The sequence below is a fragment of the Eucyclogobius newberryi genome, unplaced genomic scaffold (genome assembly GCF_026437365.1).
Source record: "Eucyclogobius newberryi isolate DKJ021-1_F unplaced genomic scaffold, fEucNew1.0.hap1 SCAF_1, whole genome shotgun sequence".
NCBI classification, from domain to species: domain Eukaryota; kingdom Metazoa; phylum Chordata; class Actinopteri; order Gobiiformes; family Gobiidae; genus Eucyclogobius; species Eucyclogobius newberryi.
Genome location: NW_027315723.1, coordinates 38,043,264 through 38,062,685, shown reverse-complemented (window position 1 = coordinate 38,062,685; position 19,422 = coordinate 38,043,264). Strand labels below are relative to the sequence as shown.

Here is a 19,422-nt window from a genome sequence, read left to right as displayed (position 1 = left end):
GAAGTTCATTTACCTTGCTCTTTTCCTCCTGCTGCAGTTATTGTCTGCGAGCTGGTCTCATCACTCATTCACATACTCGAGAGTTTTCAGAGTTTTTATTTTTTTGTGTGTGGAGGACATGCTCACATACACCTACACACGCCGGGCGGAAGGCTGCTAGCTTTTTCTTTTTCCTTAGCTGTTTCCATGGCAGCGACTTAGAAGGGAAAAAAAGGTGTTTTCTTATGTAATGATTTCTACTTTAAAACATTTCCCTGGCGTGCCTCTTCAAAGCGTCAGTCTGTATATGCTATATGCCTCCAAGATGATTCTGTTATGTTTATGTAACCTTGATGGCCCACATACATTCAAATGAGGCCTGCATGAGAGGAGCAACACACACTAGTCACAACTGTTTGATAATACTGTATTCACACAGATTTCTTTGACGTACTGGAGGTTTTCTGGTTGAAGGTTGGGTCTCCATCTGCTCGTCGTCATTGACACGTTACAGCTTTGTCTGGAAGTTTCCACAGTAAAGAACTAAGCTTGTGTATCTTGCTTTTTTGATTACTGATGGAGACGAGCAGATGGCGGAACAGTCACAATCTTTAAATCGGGAAGTACTAATACATGCGTTTCAATTAAAGTGCACATGGCAGGTTAGACCACACATTTAGCGTACTGAACATGGTTATGTTTATGATTTTACTTGCATACTTCTCTATTTTATAAGAATGATTTATTCACTAAAGACGGTGTACAGAGGAAGCCTTGGTTTGATCTGTTTGAAGAGACAAATTGTTCCACGTTAGAATCAGAAGAATCTGGATTAAACTGAACTAAATTAGGATGTGGGTCTGGTTGGACAAGGGCAGTAGATGTGGCAGAGGAAATTCCAATATAACGTAAACTTCAAGTACAGTACACAATGTTATGATTTGACAAAATATTCCCCATAACACCTTTACTCAGTTTTTTTCAGAATATTCTGGCCGTACCTGTGAATTGTCACTGTATTTTCAATGGGACGTTTCTTATTTCTTCTAACCCTAACCCGATATTGATAAAGTTTTAGAACTCTGCGCTTCTGCCTAAACTATGATACGAGTGTGGTATTTACTGCTATTTAACTAAACATTATTATTATTACAATTTGCACTCAGCAGTTTGATTAAACAAATTAGAATTTCTCAATTTGACCAATTAATCAGAAATTCTTATAAGATATAAATATTTTAATTTAAATGTCATGGATAAAGTAATCTTTTTCTCCCATCAAACTGCCTTATGACTGTCCGTTCTTTTATTAAGCGTGCAATTATACAAGAACTACAACAAGGCTAACTGAGAAAATCAAATAGTTTCTCTAGTTTTTGGATTTTCTTAACGAATGTTTTGGCTCAGCAAAAACTCTATTTCAATTATTTTTATTGATTATATCTAACTAAGCTGGCGTGTCCAAATACATTGGAGCAAAATGTGTTTTTCTGATCATTATCTTCAATCATTCCGAGGAGCCGGTTGCCAATGACAGCGGTTCTGTGGCCTTGGGCTGTTGTGAACTTTTCTCTGTAGTGTTTTCTTGTTTGTACTTTATCCTCGCTGCTGTGTGTTGTGAAGGCCACAACAACATAGCAATTCAAATCAAGTGCCAAACTGCAGCCAAGGTGATGGTGTCCTTTTGGATTTTCAGTTTTTACAATTTGCTCAAAAGAAAAAAGGTTCAAAACAAATTCTTATGTTTTTCCTTGTTGAATCTCTCCACTGATTAATAAACATGCTATCTTATATTGTTTCCAGTTGAATTGATGTTCATTTTGCCTTTTCCTCGCGCAGTATTTGACAAAGGGATGCGAGACGACAGAGATGACACTGCGGAGGAATGGCCTGGGACAACTCGGGTTCCATGTGAACTATGAAGGCATCGTTGCAGAGGTAACTGCTGTATATGAGTGCTAGTAACGTGGTCAAGTACATTTAAATTATGACCAAATATACACTTCTGACGCTGTTGGTAATGGTCATAAAATGTTGTATAATATATATTTTTTACTATATTGCAATAGGTGGCCAAACTCAAATAATTGACTGAGGCGGAGTGATTTTTACACCGCATTGTAACTAATTAGAACTTAATAACTTGACAAAAAATAGAAATATGAGGACGATATACTATCCAAACCACACAAAAATTGCCCCATCATCATTCAGAAATGTTGCTATACGATTTGAAAACTGGTGACTGGAGGCTTCTATTATTGTCTATTCTTTTTTATATTATATCTTGTTATAAATCATATTTTCACCTTTTTATAGTGCAGTTATCAATAACAAAAATTATATTCTGATTATTCCATGTGATGGAAGTTTTGATCTGGCACAACTCCCCAGTCGTCATCTTTTCCCTATTAAACTGTGTGTGTTTTGCAGGTGGAGCCGTACGGTTATGCGTGGCAGGCTGGTCTCAGACAAGGCAGCCGGTTGGTGGAGATCTGTAAGGTCTCCGTGGCCACGCTGACCCACGAGCAGATGATCGACCTGCTCCGGACGTCTGTGGCTGTCCGCGTTGTCATCATCCCGCCACACGATGACGCCACTCCGCGCAGGTCGGTGCTTATTTAGACCGCTCAATCTGCCGTGCTGAATCACAACACGGTATAAGGCAGAGTAGTCGGCGCTCTTGTTTCTCCATCGCCAGCTGCTGTGCTTCCAAACGGAGTCTGTCCTTTTCCTTTTGGGGTTTGACTTCCTGTGCCGTCCAGATGTAAAGCATGTGTCTGAGAGCTATTGCTGACAAAAGTGTTTTCAGCGAACCTCAGGAAGAATAGCCATTGTCTTTGTTTATTAGGATCTCCATTGTCCATTCCAAACTTAATAAATCCCCAGATAGTTTAAAAGGACTGCAATCTGTGACGAGCGTCCGTGGTTCACCAAAAGGTCTTCAGTTCAATCTGAGCTCCATAAGCCGTGCATCCTGTCGTGTCCTTGGACAAGACACTTTATCCTGTTGTCTATATATGAATGTAGTGTGGGAGTGAATGAATTTGGCTGGTGCAGATTTGTTTCCATCAGGCTAGAGATACTTCATACCACCATCGTGAGGAATAATGAATAGTCACTACAGTCTTGTGCTTGCTACGCTTGTAAAACCCAATACACTTGCAAGACATGATGCCCAAACATGTGTTTAAACAAAGATCTTCAAATGAATTATACAAAATAACCCCTAGTAAATGACCGTAACAAAGCGTAGTTGCTTGGACAGGTTGCAACAGTTTCAAAGTAAGACCGATATCACTCCCTTCTACAGGGGCTGCTCAGAGCTCTGCCGGTTGCCCATGAGCGAATACAAAAGCAGCAGTAGCGACAGCGGATCCTTCGAGTACAAGTTCCCCTTCCGCAGCAACAACAACAAGTGGCAGCGGACGTCCAGCAGCCCCCAGCAGTCCCTCACCGCCTCCCCCCAGCCCCACACTCCAAATCGAGCCATTAGTCTGGGCAGCTCCGTGGGTAAGACCCTGTCAGCGGAGAGGCTGGAGAGGGGAGCAGCGATCCCACGCAGTGTCAGCAGTGATGGACGGCCCCTGGACTCCAAGAGGTAATGGTTAGAGGACAGTGTTACACAAGCATCCTGGAATAAAGGGGGAAATGGATTTAAACCATGCTTCAACAATACTGGGTGTTGCTTTAAGATGTATATGATAAAATGGATGGAAATGATGCCAGGTAGAGTAAAGGTACAGTAACATTTATGTAGACACATTTATGTATCACTCACTCCACCCAAGCATGTTGGATTATTATTATTCATAGATTTAAACATTACAAAATTCATCATGTTACATTGTGAACCTTGCAGAGTGCTGAATTTATTGGCACTCAAATGTATTTTTCACCATTGTAAATGTTGTTACATACATTTTTCAGCAGTATCAGATTTGCCCATGCCTGGGGCTAATCCGCTATGTGGTAGCTAACCATCGCAAGCTCTATCATTTCATTTAAAACCCTTTAAACTAAACACACCAGTGTAGAAAAAGCTTCAGTTGTAGTCATCTGGACTCAGTTAGAAAAATTAGACAATCCGACTCTCATCCAAGAGTCATTGTCAATAAAAGAATTTAGGTCGAGAACTCAGATATTTGTACTATTCTGTGGTAAGTCCAGCCCATTGGGTGGAGCCTTCCTGAAGTGGAAAGAGTTGTTTGTTTCAACAGAAACTCCCCCCCTTGTATCTACCGAGCTAGCCTATTCAGACTTTTAATGTGCTATTAGTATCCTCTTTGTCTTTGTGAGACCCTGGCTCACCCACCCTGAGTACCTGATTAGCATCTAAATGTCCTGGTCCTGGTCCTCTACCTCTCCAGGGGTTCAGTATACCATTATAGATACCAGGAAGATTGAATCTTAGCCCTCCATTCCTGTTTAAAGAAGGTCTTTCTTTTTTAACAAAAATAGCTTCCTCCAAACCATCTTTTCTCCCTGTTTAAAATCTTCACCTCACCGTCTTCAAACGAGGGGGGGAGTTTCTGTTGAAACAAACAACTCTTTCCACTTCAGGAAGGCTCCGCCCAATGGGCTGGACTTACCACAGAATAGTATAAATATCTGAGTTCTCGACCTAAATTCTTTTATTGACATTGACTCTTGGATGAGAGTCAAAACGTCTAATTTTTCTAACAGAGTCCAGATGACTACAACTGAAGCTTTTTCTACGATGGAACACGCCTGGACGAATGAGGGATTACACCTACATAAACACACCAGTAAAAACATTTAGTTGACATAAACATGGTTTTGGACTGAACTAATAAGTTATGGACATTAGTTACCAAACAGCCCCACTTGTGCCTATAAACTCTTAATATTAGAATAGTTCAAATGGGGAGAATTTACTTCCAAAACCGTGGCAGATTTTGAAGTGGGCAGGACTATTGAGCTCTATCGAGGTGCTATTACTGCCCGTATCGCCTCAAAGGCCCCCTGCAAAGTGCTCAAATGTAATCAGAGGCTTCTCCAGACGGTGAGAACCTGAGCTGTTCGGTTTAATCGATGGCATTTCCTCCTGAAGCAAAAACTTTCCTCTGCTGTCAATTATCGTGGAGTTAGCCCTTCTGGTTGGTACCTGACTGCTGTCCCTGTGTTCTCTTCCAGGATGTCCCCAGGCAGTGAGAGCTACAGCCTGGCCTCCTCCCTCGCTCTGGGCCGCTCCCCACACAACCGCAGCTCCCCCAGCAACCTGTCCTGCTCCAGCGAGGCCTCGGGAAGCTCCGCACACTGGAGGCAGAAGTCCATGCCCGAGCAGTGAGTACAGGCCACTGGATCGATGCCAACAACATTATCTGCTGCATTTATTCATAGCAGCACTCGGGTTTTGGTCTGCACTTTCAAGAAGAGTGATTTATAGGTGTCTTTAATTGGCAAGATAGCTCAGGTTGGACACATCAGACATGGGGTTTCAGTATATTGGGTGAAGCAAGAACGATTGAGAGAAGTATGTTAGAACGAGTAACATAACAGCGGTCTATAAGTTGAATGTAGAAAGATCTGCACGTGCTTTTAAAATGTTTTTAAATGATGGTTTAGCCCAGTTAATCAAATACATTTTTAACTTTTATTGCGTTTATTGAAGAATAATACCTTCAACATTGATCAACTAGACAAAAACTTCCTTTTGTACTTTTCTTAACGAGCCAACATAGTCACACCAGCATTTGAGAATGGAGAGTTCAAACTGCATAAACTAAAATGATTTTCCTGGTCAAGCTGTTCAGTACACAAACGTTAGCTGTTAATATTTGTAGACAAAGTATTCTTAACTAACCAAATGTTTTTCTTTTTGTTCTTTCTTTCAGGTTTACAGGTAACAATTACTCTCCATTGCCCTCAGTGAGACCGGTAGTAAGGAAGATACAGTATGTGTCCACCCCTGATTGGTAAAGAGCCGAGGGCGTGGGTGTTAAGGAGGATCACCAGGCTCCTCAGTATACGCCTGTGAGGGGGAAATACACTTTTTGGGATGACACTACAAAAGACTGGAGCTGCGTTAGTTGTGCGTATGGTGACAGATTCTGCAGCAGTGGATTTCATCATAATGCTGCACCGCTGGCACAGCCTCCCCAACACGAGGAGGACTCTCTCAAGTATTGAGTTTTTTACTTCATATTTGAAGTTTTAGCATCATGTCAACACTAGTGTACTTTTTACCAAATGTATCTAATTGGATTCACTTTGTATCTTTCCTATAGAGGCCATTTTAACTACCGTATCATAAAAGCCAAGGCAGTGACTTACTAAATGACTTTGGATTCTTGTGAGACTCGAGATTTGCGTACAGAATTTCTATTATAAACTTCAAATCCCTTTAATTCCATTTTCTTTTTACGGCTTAGGTCTAATTACAAGTCCCCATCCGCACATGATGAAGGGACTTTTCTTCATTTCTATAGTTTGCTCTGACTTCCACCACAAAATCAACATGCCCCACTCGCGTCCCCCTTTGTCCCAGCAGGATGTGTCTTTGCTGGGCAGTCGTGCAGCCAACTTCCACTCACCCTGTTCCTGTCCGCTCTGATCACAGGGTCAGAGCTTTTTGTGGTTGCTTTTAATTGGTTGGTTTTGGAACAATGCGCCTTCAGTACTGGAGTCCAGCACTGTTCGATTTGACTGCTCTGTGGTTGTACTGTCCACTTCCTGCTCCTCCCAGTTTGACCCTTTGACCTCTGAGTGTTGATGACCGTTTAAGTCCAGGAAATACACAGGGCATTTAAAGGGCAGGGTCATTCCATTCATTCATTGTGCATCTTTTCCCAAAATGAATGAGTCATAAATGGTCTCGTAATGATTTCTACATCTACGTGATACGTATCGCAGTATTGAAGGGAGGTTTTCTGTGTTACTTTATACTCTGGCAGGCCATTTGTGCAATCTTTATAGTCCGTGTAATACCTCATTTGTCAAGGAGTGATCCATTGTAGAAAAAGATTCAATTGCCGTCGTCTTGACATTGTTTTAGAAAAACAAGACATTTCAACTTTCATCCAAGAGTCATTCTGAATCTGTGGCTCTAGTCTGAGAACTGCTATTTATCCATCTCAGATTTGTCCACCGGGCAGAACCGCTATTATCAGAATGTTCCATCATGTGAGGACTAAATGCTTCTTTTATAATAATTTATGCTCTGCTGCACTGAAACTAACCCAAGAATTATGTTCTTTCTAAGTAGTTCCTTCTTGTTTTACTTTGGTATTGCTTTTTTGGTTTAGATTTAGAACAGGCCCCTCTCCAGATGTCGATCTAGGTTTGGTCAGGTTATAGGTTGTTAATCATTTTTAACCTCCAAATCAACTCTATAGAACAAATTATTTAATTATCTTTAAGAGAATTGTTAGTCTCAATTATATTGCTAGTCTCGATTATTTATTTGCCTGGAATGTTCCACAATATGGCATTCAACTTGTCTTGTGCATTTATTACACTGCAGGTGTTTTTGTTGCTCTTTACAACTAGTGTTTCAAACTCTATTTTTTTTTTTTAATTAAAATTTAATTTAAAGACTCTATACAAATTTCTATACCACAATGATGACTAAAACCCACTCAGAAAAATTACATTCTACTATAAACACTATGTAAAATAATAGTAGTTTCTTTGCGGTTCTGATATGTTAATTTCTGATTAAGCTCAAGACAATTCTAGTTTTAAACCATTCTAAAACCAGGAAATACCAACGTTTGTAGTGATATTTTCAGGATTGATACTTTTGACAACCCTACACAGGATTATCAGGATGAAACATTAACATTCCAGCACTTTCTTTTTACATTTAATATTTATCAAGAAGTCACAGTCTACCTTCATTTCATTCTTGTAAACATCCACATGAATAATCGTCTCTAATTAGCGGGAACAGCCTTTTGAGCCTTAGTGCTGAGAAAACCAAGTCACAAGTCATGCAAATATGGGGATTCCCAGCACATGATTTGTTATTTCTCCTTAGCAGATGTTACACTCATCCTCTTTGCACTGAGGACAATCTCTGCCGACTCTCTCGCTCCCTCCATCTTGCATAACGTGTAGACAATTACACAACAGTACGTTTTTGGAGTTTTGCTTTGGGACATGCGCGCACACATGCTCCCGCTGTCATCCTCTCGCACTGCACAACTCGCCCAGAACAAACACTGGTGATGAGCCAGAAGGGACCGACTAGGAACACGCGCTCGTTTGATGTGGAAGTCGTTTGATGGCAAATGATGCAGGTTTTTGTTTCATGGTGGCCATTAGAGGAGAGCAGAAAGACTGAGTGTGATGTAGCTTCCCGTGATAGCAGCAGTGTGATGAAGTATTGAATCAAACAGGTAGAGGTGGGAAAGGTGGTCAAAAATGAACTAAAATGAAAGAAGTAGTGCTAGTATTTGGTGATAAAACAACTCAAATATAGCGTACTCTGGCAATAATTGTCTGAAGTAAAACGTTTAACTAGGCAAAACTCATAAATAACTTATTACAGAATCAAAATAATTTCACTTCAAGCTCAATCAAGTTGAATACATGTCCTTGGGTGGACTATTTTGAGTATTATACTTCTAATAATTTATCTAAAGTTTATTAAATGTGACTACCAGTGGAGGAGGGTGGGCTCAGTGCTGCAGAATTGCTCTTCTGAGTCAGATGGATGTCATTCATTTGGGCTGCAGGCTTTTGGTGCATATTTATGTCACTAATAAACGTTCTCTGTTTATTAATGCAGATTCCCCATCCACTAAATCTGGCCAAGGATTCTCTGGGGGTCCACGCATTCAGAGGCAGGAGCAGGTTATCCACCTCTCACCCAAGAAGAGCAGCCAGGTCGGGAATCGGTTCCTCCACAACAATAACATAACATAATAATCTCTCAGCAGTAAAATCATCTGTCGTCCTGATCACTGGTTGTACAGTGGTAAAACAACATTCTATAGGCTTGTAATGTTTAAATTAGATGGGACACTGTTTAAATTAATAAGGTAGTGCTAAAGAATATGTGGTGTGGAACAGTGTTACTAATACGTAACACTTTTTATTTTCCTTGTTTCTCATCAAAATACCACACTCGATACACTGTCCGATGTAGTGAAAAATATGAAAAATTAAGTTAACATTTTCTTTACATTTTTTTATATTTGTATCCCTCTTGACAGTCCGACAGCCCCTATTCCGGACACTCCAGCAGTAACACGCTCTCCAGCACCGCCTCGAGCGGGGGCCACAGCGACAGTGACAAGTGGTACGAGCTGGGGCCCGGCGGCGGGTCCAGCAGTGAACCGGGTGAACCCGAGCCCAACGGCCTGGGAGGAGGGGGCTACCTGCAGGGCTCCTCTGCAGACAGCGGCATTGACACCAGCTCCTTCGCACCCACGCACCACACCCACCCGCCACACTCGCACCACGGCAGCACCACCTCCCTGCTCGCCCCCAGCGGAGGCAGGGACGGCAGGGACGGCAGGGACAGGGAGAGGACCGCGTCTCCCTGGCACAGTCCCACCGAGGGGGGCCGGAGGATGCTGGAGAGGTCCGCTGCCACCGCCGAGTCTCCGGGACCCCCAGCGGAGAGCAGAGAGGGCCGCACCCCACCCACACACCTGCTGGTCCGAGACGCCAGCACCTACAGCCTGAGCGACCTCGGATCTCACTCCAGGTTGGGTTTTTGTGTCACTGTTGTTAAAGGGTTTATTTCTGATTCTGGTGCTTGGTATTTGGCCTTAAAGGTGCCATAACATGCTTTTTTTCATGTTTCGTAGTCTCTATCCTAAGTGTATAATTGATAATAATAAGGGTTGTGCAACACCCTTAACATAATAGTTAAGAAATATCACCCAGACCTTGGACCCCCTCACCAACCCGGAAATGCAAACGGCTTGGTTTGATATTCGCCCCCACCCTTGAGAAGAGCGATCTGGCTCCCCCGCCCAACCCGTGACGTAGTCTCAGAGCGCGTGTGTGCCCCGCCCACCCGTGACGTAGTGTGTCCCCCACAGCTGTCTGCTCCGCGCTGTGCCGCTCTGCGCGAGTGAGTGAGAAACAATAGAACTTCAGATCAACACTACTTTGAGACTAAATAAATCTGGTGGGAGGGGGGGAGAGGAGGGTGAGGGGGGATGATGACGCGTGCCTGTGGTTATGACGCGGTCTTGTAGACACCCCCCGTCAGTTTGGAGATTCGAGGAAAGGAGATAGTCTGTAATATAGCTAAACACTGCGGGAATCAATCAAAAAAAACACTCTGGGTACATATATGAAGCACAAATAGCAATGTAAGAAGGTTAAAAGCTCTGAAAAGTCGATTTTGCATGTAATGGGACCTTTAAAAATAGTCAAAATCCATAATACCAATATTACTACGTAGCACCAGAAAATCAAATGCATACATTATAAAATCTTTGGACTACCACGAAGAATACTTTCTATTAGATTTACGGAAAAATCAATCAACAACTGTAGTGTTCCTGTAGTAACTTGCTCAAATTCTTCTTTTTATTTTTTTTTTAATTATTTTTAAGTATTTTTGGCCCGTTGGCTTTATTAGAAAGGACAGCCCTGCATGAAATGGGAATGAGAGAAAAGGGAGGACATGCAGTCAATTAAATACATATTTGGAGCTTGGATTTTAACTCCCGATACTGCGGCCTGCTGCACATGTGCGGCCACACTAACCACTCAACCACCGGGTAGCACTCTTCTTTTACTTTTCAAATGTTTTTGTCTTGACACTTGGAAAATGGAAAATATCCTTCCATGAGTTACTTCGTATTGCACTGTTACAACCTATTTCTAAGGGAAAAATAAAACTTGTGATGCAAGACGGATCAACTTGATGTTATGACATATTTTAACAATTTAAGACAAAGGACATGGGGTTTCTTTTTGGCTTTCTTTTTCCAATTTACTAAAACATGTTTTTTTGGACCAAGTTTGACGTTGAAACAACTTTCACAATACATCAGATATACGCTTACATACTTCTCATATACATTTACCTGAGCTCTGCGGTCTGCCGCATGCTTCCTCTTTTCATTACTCTAATCTTTATTGCTTATAAGGTCCGCTTCACTCAATTAGATCCTCAAAGAAAATAACTAGCCATTTGAACCCGCTTTTATCTTTCCACATTAGACAGGAAATGCAGGCCCCGTGTCCCAGGCCCTGTAATGTCATGTATAATGTAGTGTAATGTCATGTCCAGAGCAGCTGACGTCACGTTCTCTGACCAGGACATCACTCACACAGACGGAGGGCGCGGTCGTGACCGGGGCATGATGTGGTTTAGGTCCAATTGCACTTTTGCACTGTCAAATTACCTCGATATTGCCCTGGAAAATTAAAGCGTTATGTTACTGCGCTACTTTGTTATAAAAGTAATGCGTTAGAGTACTCTTGCGTTACCAATAATTAACATTATTTAACCTTTATCATTTGCCGACAATCCCTTTGCGTTGCTGAACACAGTAACATGAAAACATCACTAAAACACTCACATTTTATTTTATATTTTAATGGGGATTGTCTGCAAACGATATAGGTTGAGCAATAGTGTTAATGATTGGTAACGCAGCAGTACTCTTAACGCGTTCCCCCCAACTCTGTTTATTTATAGGAGCAGTAGTTATTGATGTAAAATACAACAAATACAGTAAATATGCCAGATTTTGTCAAAAGTAATGCTTTCTATCCAAGCAAGTAACAAAGTGTCCATGTGGAATTAATATTGTGATATCTTTATATAAATGTATTTTTATTCCCTTATTCAGTAACTCAAAAGCCTGTAATTTAAAGCCCTATTTCTAGTAATAAATGTAGTAAATATTCTTTCAAAATTGTAGTGTTTCTGGCTCACCAACTGCACAATTCTGATTGCAATTCTGATCACCAATAAATCATCTAGTTAAATTATGATCTACAGCTTGATTGTGAGTTTGATTGTTTTTTTTTCAATTCTATTGCTGTCGCCAATCTGTATCCTCCTGACGCATATTACATGATTCATTATTTGAGTTATTTCATTCATAAACACAATCAAATCTCTTGAATCAAATCTTTAGATCAATATTCACTAAATGACCGTAATGTTCTTAATTCCTTAATTTCTTTAGACTGTAAATGATAATCTTCCCTCTTCTTCCTGTCCACAGCTCCAGGCACTCGGCTCACAGCTCGCCCAGAGACGAGTCGTCCTCGTCCTCGTCCTCGTCTCCCTCTCAGTCTTCCGTGTCGCCGGCCGGACCCAAGAGCTTCTACCCCAGACAGGGAGCTCAGTCCAAGTACCTGATCGGCTGGAGGAAGCCCGGATCGACCATCAACTCTGTGGACTTTGGAGACACGCGCAAGTAAGGACCCAGTTCAGTGCTGCACAAGGTTTTAAGTGACGGCTTAGACGCACAAACTTTTCACTGAAACGCAGCTGACATCATTAAGTGTAAGAATATACTATAGAGCTTGTCTAGTTTTCTATAGTTTTGTGGAAGTTTATCATTTTACTTCCTGGTTTGGACATAAGCAGCAGATGCGAATGAACATAAAGGTAATTTCATAAATATTTCAACCTGGAGAGGCTCGAATAAAGATGATGTGTGTCGGAAGTAATTCATGAAATACAACATATATTATATAATTCTTGGCGCTTAGGAGGTTCAGAGCAGAATATGATGGGAATCTATCATGGGAGCCTAGACACTGATGGTGGTGAAAATAAAAACCTGAAAGACAGACTGTAAATATGACTCTGGGGTGCTGAATGCAGAGGCGGAGGGTTGAGATCAGCTCTGTTTATCGAGCAGAGCGTTATAGATGAAGGTGGCACAGGTGAGGCAGCAGAGGTCATCTTTCAGGCTGAAACTTCAATATATATCAATATATAATATGCACTTTAAAATATAAGGATGTTATTTTTTGTTTTTAGATGTAATATAAAATACAAATGCTATAAATCCCTTTAAATGTACTACTTGTTTCTACTAGTTATATTACTACTGCCAGTATTAACTGTAGCATAGCAACTGTTTTCCATTTCATTACTATTGCCACGCTGAGGCATTAATGGTGGTTTAGTTCGTCTCATGTTGCATTATTGCCCTCTTGTGGTTCAGAAAATTAATACAAACGAATGACACTTATTTACAAAGAAATGGACCTGATTCATGCTTCTATAATCTTTCTGTTGTCATGGTATGTTTTGTTGTATACACATCATAATATATAATTTTATATATATGTATATATCAAATTCCAATATGGGATATACAATTATGTAATACTTTGTGGATTCACACCTGACTTTTAAAACACTTACTCCTCTTTAGGAATTTACTATTGTATGACAATTATGTCAATGTATGACAAGTGTGCTTCCTTCTTTGTGGTGCTCCAGGAAGTCTCCAGGTGAGAGCAGCGTGGACGTGATCCCGACCCCAGCCACACGCCCCTCTCTGCGGGACATGCACTCTCCTCTGCCCCACGCCAAGTCCACCCTGGAGGAGGACGTGAAGAGGCACAGCGCTGCAGACAGTCCGCCGCCGCCTCCGCGCAGGCACAAGGAGAAGGTAACCACAAAGCACACAATATTTTAGAGTATGAGTATGATAAACGGTCACTTTTCAGCTGATATTCGTTAACAATTAGCTACTACTTTAGTACTCTGTATTAGTTAGCACAGTAGTTTGAAGACATAAGTTTAGACTTCTGAACTGGAAAATATGTTAATAGTAATTGTGTAGTAATTACAAGCTGTCTTTAATTTTTTTTTAATTTATATACTGCTGCTGCTGCTGCTGCTGCTGCTGCTGCTGCTGCTGCTGCTGCTGCTGCTGCTGCTGCTGCTGCTGCTGCTCGTACTACTGCTAGTACTACTACTACTGCTGCTAGTACTACTACTACTGCTGCTAGTACTACTACTACTGCTGCTAGTACTACTACTACTGCTGCTAGTACTACTACTACTACTAGTACTACTACTAGTACTACTACTAGTACTACTAATAGTACTAGTACTAGTACTAGTACTAGTACTACTACTAGTAGTAGTACTAGTACTAGTAATAATGAATCATGTAATATGCGTCAGGAGGATACAGATTGGCGACAGCAATAGAATTGGAAAAAAAAACAACTCACAATCAAGCTGTAGATCATAATTTAACTAGATGATTTATTGGTACTAGTACTAGTAGTAGTACTAGTAGTACTAGTAGTGGTAGTAGTGGTGGTAGTGGTGGTAGTGGTAGTGGTGGTAGTGGTAGTAGTACCTTGTTTGCAGCTGCCATGTGTACTAGTTTCCATAGAGATGCATTAGCCAAAAATATATAAAAGTAAATAAAAGCACAGTGTAAAGATAAAGTACTGTCACTTCTGGTAAAAACATTTACAATTCAGAATACTTTTGAATGAAAGTTTGATGTTAAGCATCTAACTGAAAGTTCTAAGCGATGAAACGAGACAATCCGTCAGTTTCTTCTGATTGATACAGAACTAACCTAATCTCATAGTGCGTCGTAATCATATTCCACAGTCTGAAAACGAGCCGTTCCGTTATGCCCGCTCTTCCTGCAGCACTCTCAGAAGTCTTCTCCGGAGCAGCCCCTGACGCGGCGCCGCTCGCTCCACAGGACTCTGTCTGACGAGAGCATCTACCGGGGCCAGCGCCTGCCCACTCTGTCCGACACTGTGAACGAGCCGACACTGGGCAGTGACGTGCTCTTCAGCTGCTCCACTCTCCCGCGCTCACCCACCACTCGAGGTGTCCCACTGAGGAGGCCCTCCTACAAGCTGGGGGTCAAACTGCACGGTACAGACAAAACAAAACAAGATCCGCACGGTTCATGTTCAGTCACGCCAAGTCTCAGTGTTTGTTGTACTTTTAAAGACGCTTGTACTTGAGGAAATGCAGGCGCAAACTATCAACTAACTTTCTGTGTGGTAACAAATGGTATTGACTTTCATAAGACCATATTTAAGCCTTGAAAAGTATTCTACAAAAAAAGTATACAAGTCAAATATACTGGTATTTGTTGTAGATCTGTTATAATTTTGTCAGATTGTTTCATATTGTATGTTTTATGGTCACGTCAGATGTCTTCACATCAGTACAGTTCTAATATAGCATTAAAATCCATAAAATGTTGCAGGACTATATATTAATGTTTATATATTTATTAAGATTACAGTTGATGTCTTTATAAATATATTTTGAATCCAACACACAATTTGTAAATAATAGTGCTTTATCTCTTTTCTTTTAAGTTTGAATTATGTTCTACAGCTAAAAATAATAATTGTCTCCCCTGCGATGGTGGCATTACATTTTAGTTTAAAAAGTCCTAGATTTCACTTGACTGAAACATGGAACTACGCTAGACCAGAACACGCAATAATAATCAATCCAGAACTATGTTTAAAACAAAAGGCTCAGGAATATTATTTCAAATTAAAGTTTCCCCATTTGAGTGGATGTTTCACTTCTTTCTCGTGTCCAGGAGATCTCTCAGCGTCTGACACTTCTCTGGTGGATTTGGTGGAGCGCCATCGCGGGCCCCTCCCCCCAGATCTGATGCCCCTCCCCTCAGGCCGCGACAGCCCCCTGGAGTGGACCCACCTGGTGGACGTGGCTAGTACCTTTGACAGTGAGAGGGGGCCTCACTATGGTAACACACATAAAAAGCGTATGTTCATGTGCTTGATTGTCTGCAGTTTGCCAGCCTTGAATTGGCCTCTAAACGTTGCTGCTCTTCTGCAGTTCAGAGGAGTTATGTGTTTGGTGATCCAAACCACAGGAGCAGTGGAGCGTCCAGTCCTCAGCAGCCCCACATCGAGCTGCAGCCGGCCCCCCTGTCCCGCCCCGCCTCCAGGTACCTCTGTGTTTCTGAAGGAAGTTCAGACGTTCTACCAAGCTTTTAATAAAACTTTATTGTCGGTGTAATCCCTCATTCGTCCAGGCGTGTTCCATAGTAGAAAAAGCTTCAGTTGTAGTCATCTGGACTCAGTTAGAAAAAATAGACGTTTCGACTCTCATCCAAGAGTCATTGTCAATAAAAGAATTTAGATCGAGAACTCCGATATTAATACTGTTCTGTGGTAAGACCCGCCCATTGGGCGGAGCCTTTCTGAAGTAGAAAGAGTTGTTTGTTTCAACAGAAAGTCCCCCCTTGTATCTACCGAGGTAGCCTAGGCCATTAAAATTCTGAATAGGTTAGCTCGGTAGATACAAGGGGGAGTTTCTGTTGAAACAAACAACTCTTTCTACTTCAGGAAGGCTCCGCCCAATGGGCGGGTCTTACCACAGAACAGTATTAATATCGGAGTTCTCGATCTAAATTCTTTTATTGACAATGACTCTTGGATGAGAGTCGAAACGTCTATTTTTTCTAACTGAGTCCAGATGACTACAACTGAAGCTTTTTCTACTATAAAACTTGATTGTGTTCTTTGTTGGGAGGCTCAAGATTATGTCACGGTGTATTTCATATTGATTGGCAGATGTTAATAGGTTTTTGGGTATTTTGATTGAATTATTGTTATCTCGGATAATACGATTGTCTTTGTATTTGCCTTTCAGTGAGGGCCACATTGGTTTAGAGAGGAAGGTGACCAAACTTGAAGCCATGGTGAAGATGCTCCAGGAGGACTTGAAGAAGGTGAGGAAAGTTATCTAACAACGTATATGATAGAATATAAATCTGGCACAGAAATATGAATTTACTCTCCCTTTCAGCTTAGTTGAAGAGTTTTCATTTTCACTATAACTGTAAGGAGATGAAAAGTAAAATCTATCATTTCAGCGCCCGGCATGGATGAACTAGAACAATACTTGATCACACATTATGTTATGTTGTAAGTATTCTTTTCTCCAAAGCTGTCATATAATGCATAGTAGTGAGCAGAGTTGTGCGTTTCTCTTTTGTGTGCTTTGTGCATCAGATACAATCGTGCTTAAACAGACTTCATTTAGTTTGGCAGCAGCGCCTCTCTAAACATTCATTATCCCTGTTTGGATTTCTCTCTAAAGAAAACTTTTACAGTAAATGTGACTAAAGCAAAATGACTATTAGGTGTGTCCTAACTTACTGACGAGAAGTCTTTTGTGAGGGGTGCGATAATGATGAGATCATACTTTGTAATCACAAGATGTTGAGTTGAGTTATTGCACTAAAAGTGAATGACGTTGTCATGTTTCTCTAGTCGTGCTGCTAATTTATCTTTTAACACTAGAACTCCCAGAGCAGTCATTCAATTAAATTCTATTTATTTTTGTAACGCCCAAAATCACAACAACGGTTTCCTCTGAGGCCTCAGTAAAAAACAAATTAAGCAATGTTGACTACTGCTAGATTCTGAAGTATTTTTACTCTGCTTAGGTAGATTTTTGGTGTTCCTCACTTTGACTTTTACTGTGTCTGTATATATTTAATTTCAATGTTATAATTTTGAGAAAATGTTCAAATTTAAGTGAGATTTGAGAAGTTCTACCTTTATTTCCAGAGAGTCATTTTGACTCCTCCAATGTCATTTTTAAATATAACAGTTTTCCATTGCCAAGGCAACAAACATTCATTTCTATTATTTTTTTTATTTATTCCTTTAAAGAGTTTTTGGCCCGTAGGCTTCATTAGACAGGAAGGTTTAGTGTGAAATGGGTCGACAGATGCAGTAAATTGTCAGAGCCAGGAATCGAACTCATAACACTGTGGCCGGCTGCACATGGAGCCTGGCATATGTGCTGCCACCTTAACCACTCAACCACAGGGCAGCACAACAAACGGTTTATAGCAGTTTGAGTCCCTTCAGAATTGGTTAGAATGGGAGCAGTGAAAATGACTGCTCTGGGAGTTCTAGTAGTTTCAAAACTCTGCGAGTCCTGGTGTTGAACATGTGTCACTCCCCAGTGTCGCCTGCAGAGGGCGCCAGACACTAATGCGCATGCTCAAAGTGAATGTGCTCTTACTTCATGACATGTGTGTTGTAGGAGCGGGAGGAGAAGTTGCGGATGCAGGCTCAGATCAAGCGTCTGTGGGAGGAGAACCAGCGCCTGCAGGAGGAGTCCCAGACCTCTGCAGCCAAACTCAAGAAGTTCACCGAGTGGGTCTTCAACACCATCGACATGAACTGACGCGTCCCGCCAGGAACACTTCAAACGCTCAATGTCAGACAGACCAGACGCCACGTGAAGAAAGTCAATACAATCACGTCATCAAGGATTTTATTGATTTTTTTTTTTGATTTTTTTTTGTCGTCTTGCTCAACATAAAGGGATTTTATGGTCTTTATTACTGAAGATTTAAGTTTGCCAAATTTTGCAAGATTAATCAAGACTTTTTTTTTATTCAACAAGAAAACCAAGTCTCTTTTTCCTCCGTTTTTTTCCCTGAAATCTTAAAATGCAATATTAACACAATCCTACTTTTACTGACTTTCTCAAAACAATTTAAATGTCAGGTTTTACTTTGTTAAATGCTTTGAAAAATCTTAAGAAAAATCTTCAAAGGTACAGCATATTTCTGATTTACTCAACGTCGAAGTAAAGCTACTGCACTAATAGCCTCAGTCCGTAAACGACTTTAACCACTCTTTTTTTGTGGCGAAGGATTTTTTTTCACCACTTCAAGTCGGACGTCTGGATTTGTAAATAATTTCCCATTTCTGCATCTTTCAGAACGTGGTGGAAATACTTAGTTCGGCATCAACAGCACAAGCCAGAGATCCTTATTCAAAAGCCATCGGTGACTCTCGCCATTCAGTGTGTTTTTACCCAGAGTGCTTTGCGTCCATCTCCTCTATACTGTAGGTGTTTTCTTATAAGCAATAGGAAGGACAAGATTGGGACTGTTTTTGCCTTCGCAATTAAAGGAGGAACGAGGGAAGACTGAAAAGTGGAATTTTTAAAACTAAACTTACGTCACTGGAGACGCACAAAACGCCAGTGTCATGAAAACGTACAGAAGAGACAAAATGCCACTAAACGAAAGCAGGATTTTATCGAAAGAAGGACTAAATATCTGTATTGAAGTCGTTTTTACCCAATTTAATTTATTTCCTTGTATTATAATTCAAATAAATAAGTTGTTCTATTGGTACAGTACAGCTCACATCAGTGTTTAGTTTCTCAACTAAATTGTGGATATTATTCAAATGGCTTTCTTTCCTTTCCGGCCTGAATATTATGCTTTTTCTTCTTGAGTATTCCTGTAATGTGGCCTGCTGTTGTGTTGCTTACAGTGCCCTCTAGTGATGACCAGTGCAAAATGTCATGTTATTAATTTCCCCTTTTATCCCCAATCTGCTGTCAGTGTGCGTTCACTTTTTCCTGTCGAAACGAGAGCAGCGGGGGTCACGTGATCAGCCAGGACCAATCAGGAGCCAGCTTTGAATGACAATCGAAGCAGAGTAGTTCTACTGTACACACGCTTTGGTCATAGT

The 19,422-nt window shown here is 41.0% G+C and overlaps 1 protein-coding gene across 1 annotated transcript in view; it reads left to right on the top strand.

Moving 5' to 3' along the window:
* sipa1l1 (signal-induced proliferation-associated 1 like 1) overlaps positions 1–19,084 on the top strand; it is an 82,074-nt gene extending 62,990 nt beyond the window's left edge. The window contains exons 12-26 of the mRNA XM_072450329.1: positions 1,819–1,917; positions 2,413–2,588; positions 3,293–3,580; positions 5,137–5,286; positions 5,838–5,845; positions 6,494–6,563; positions 8,610–8,832; positions 9,162–9,658; positions 12,150–12,344; positions 13,385–13,556; positions 14,563–14,797; positions 15,486–15,671; positions 15,746–15,857; positions 16,565–16,643; positions 17,972–19,084. Coding sequence (XP_072306430.1) covers positions 1,819–1,917; positions 2,413–2,588; positions 3,293–3,580; positions 5,137–5,286; positions 5,838–5,845; positions 6,494–6,563; positions 8,610–8,832; positions 9,162–9,658; positions 12,150–12,344; positions 13,385–13,556; positions 14,563–14,797; positions 15,486–15,671; positions 15,746–15,857; positions 16,565–16,643; positions 17,972–18,115 — 2,634 coding nt within the window. The 3' untranslated portion in view covers positions 18,116–19,084. The remainder of the gene's footprint in view (positions 1–1,818; positions 1,918–2,412; positions 2,589–3,292; positions 3,581–5,136; positions 5,287–5,837; positions 5,846–6,493; positions 6,564–8,609; positions 8,833–9,161; positions 9,659–12,149; positions 12,345–13,384; positions 13,557–14,562; positions 14,798–15,485; positions 15,672–15,745; positions 15,858–16,564; positions 16,644–17,971) is intronic.
* The last annotated feature ends 338 nt before the right edge of the window (positions 19,085–19,422 follow it).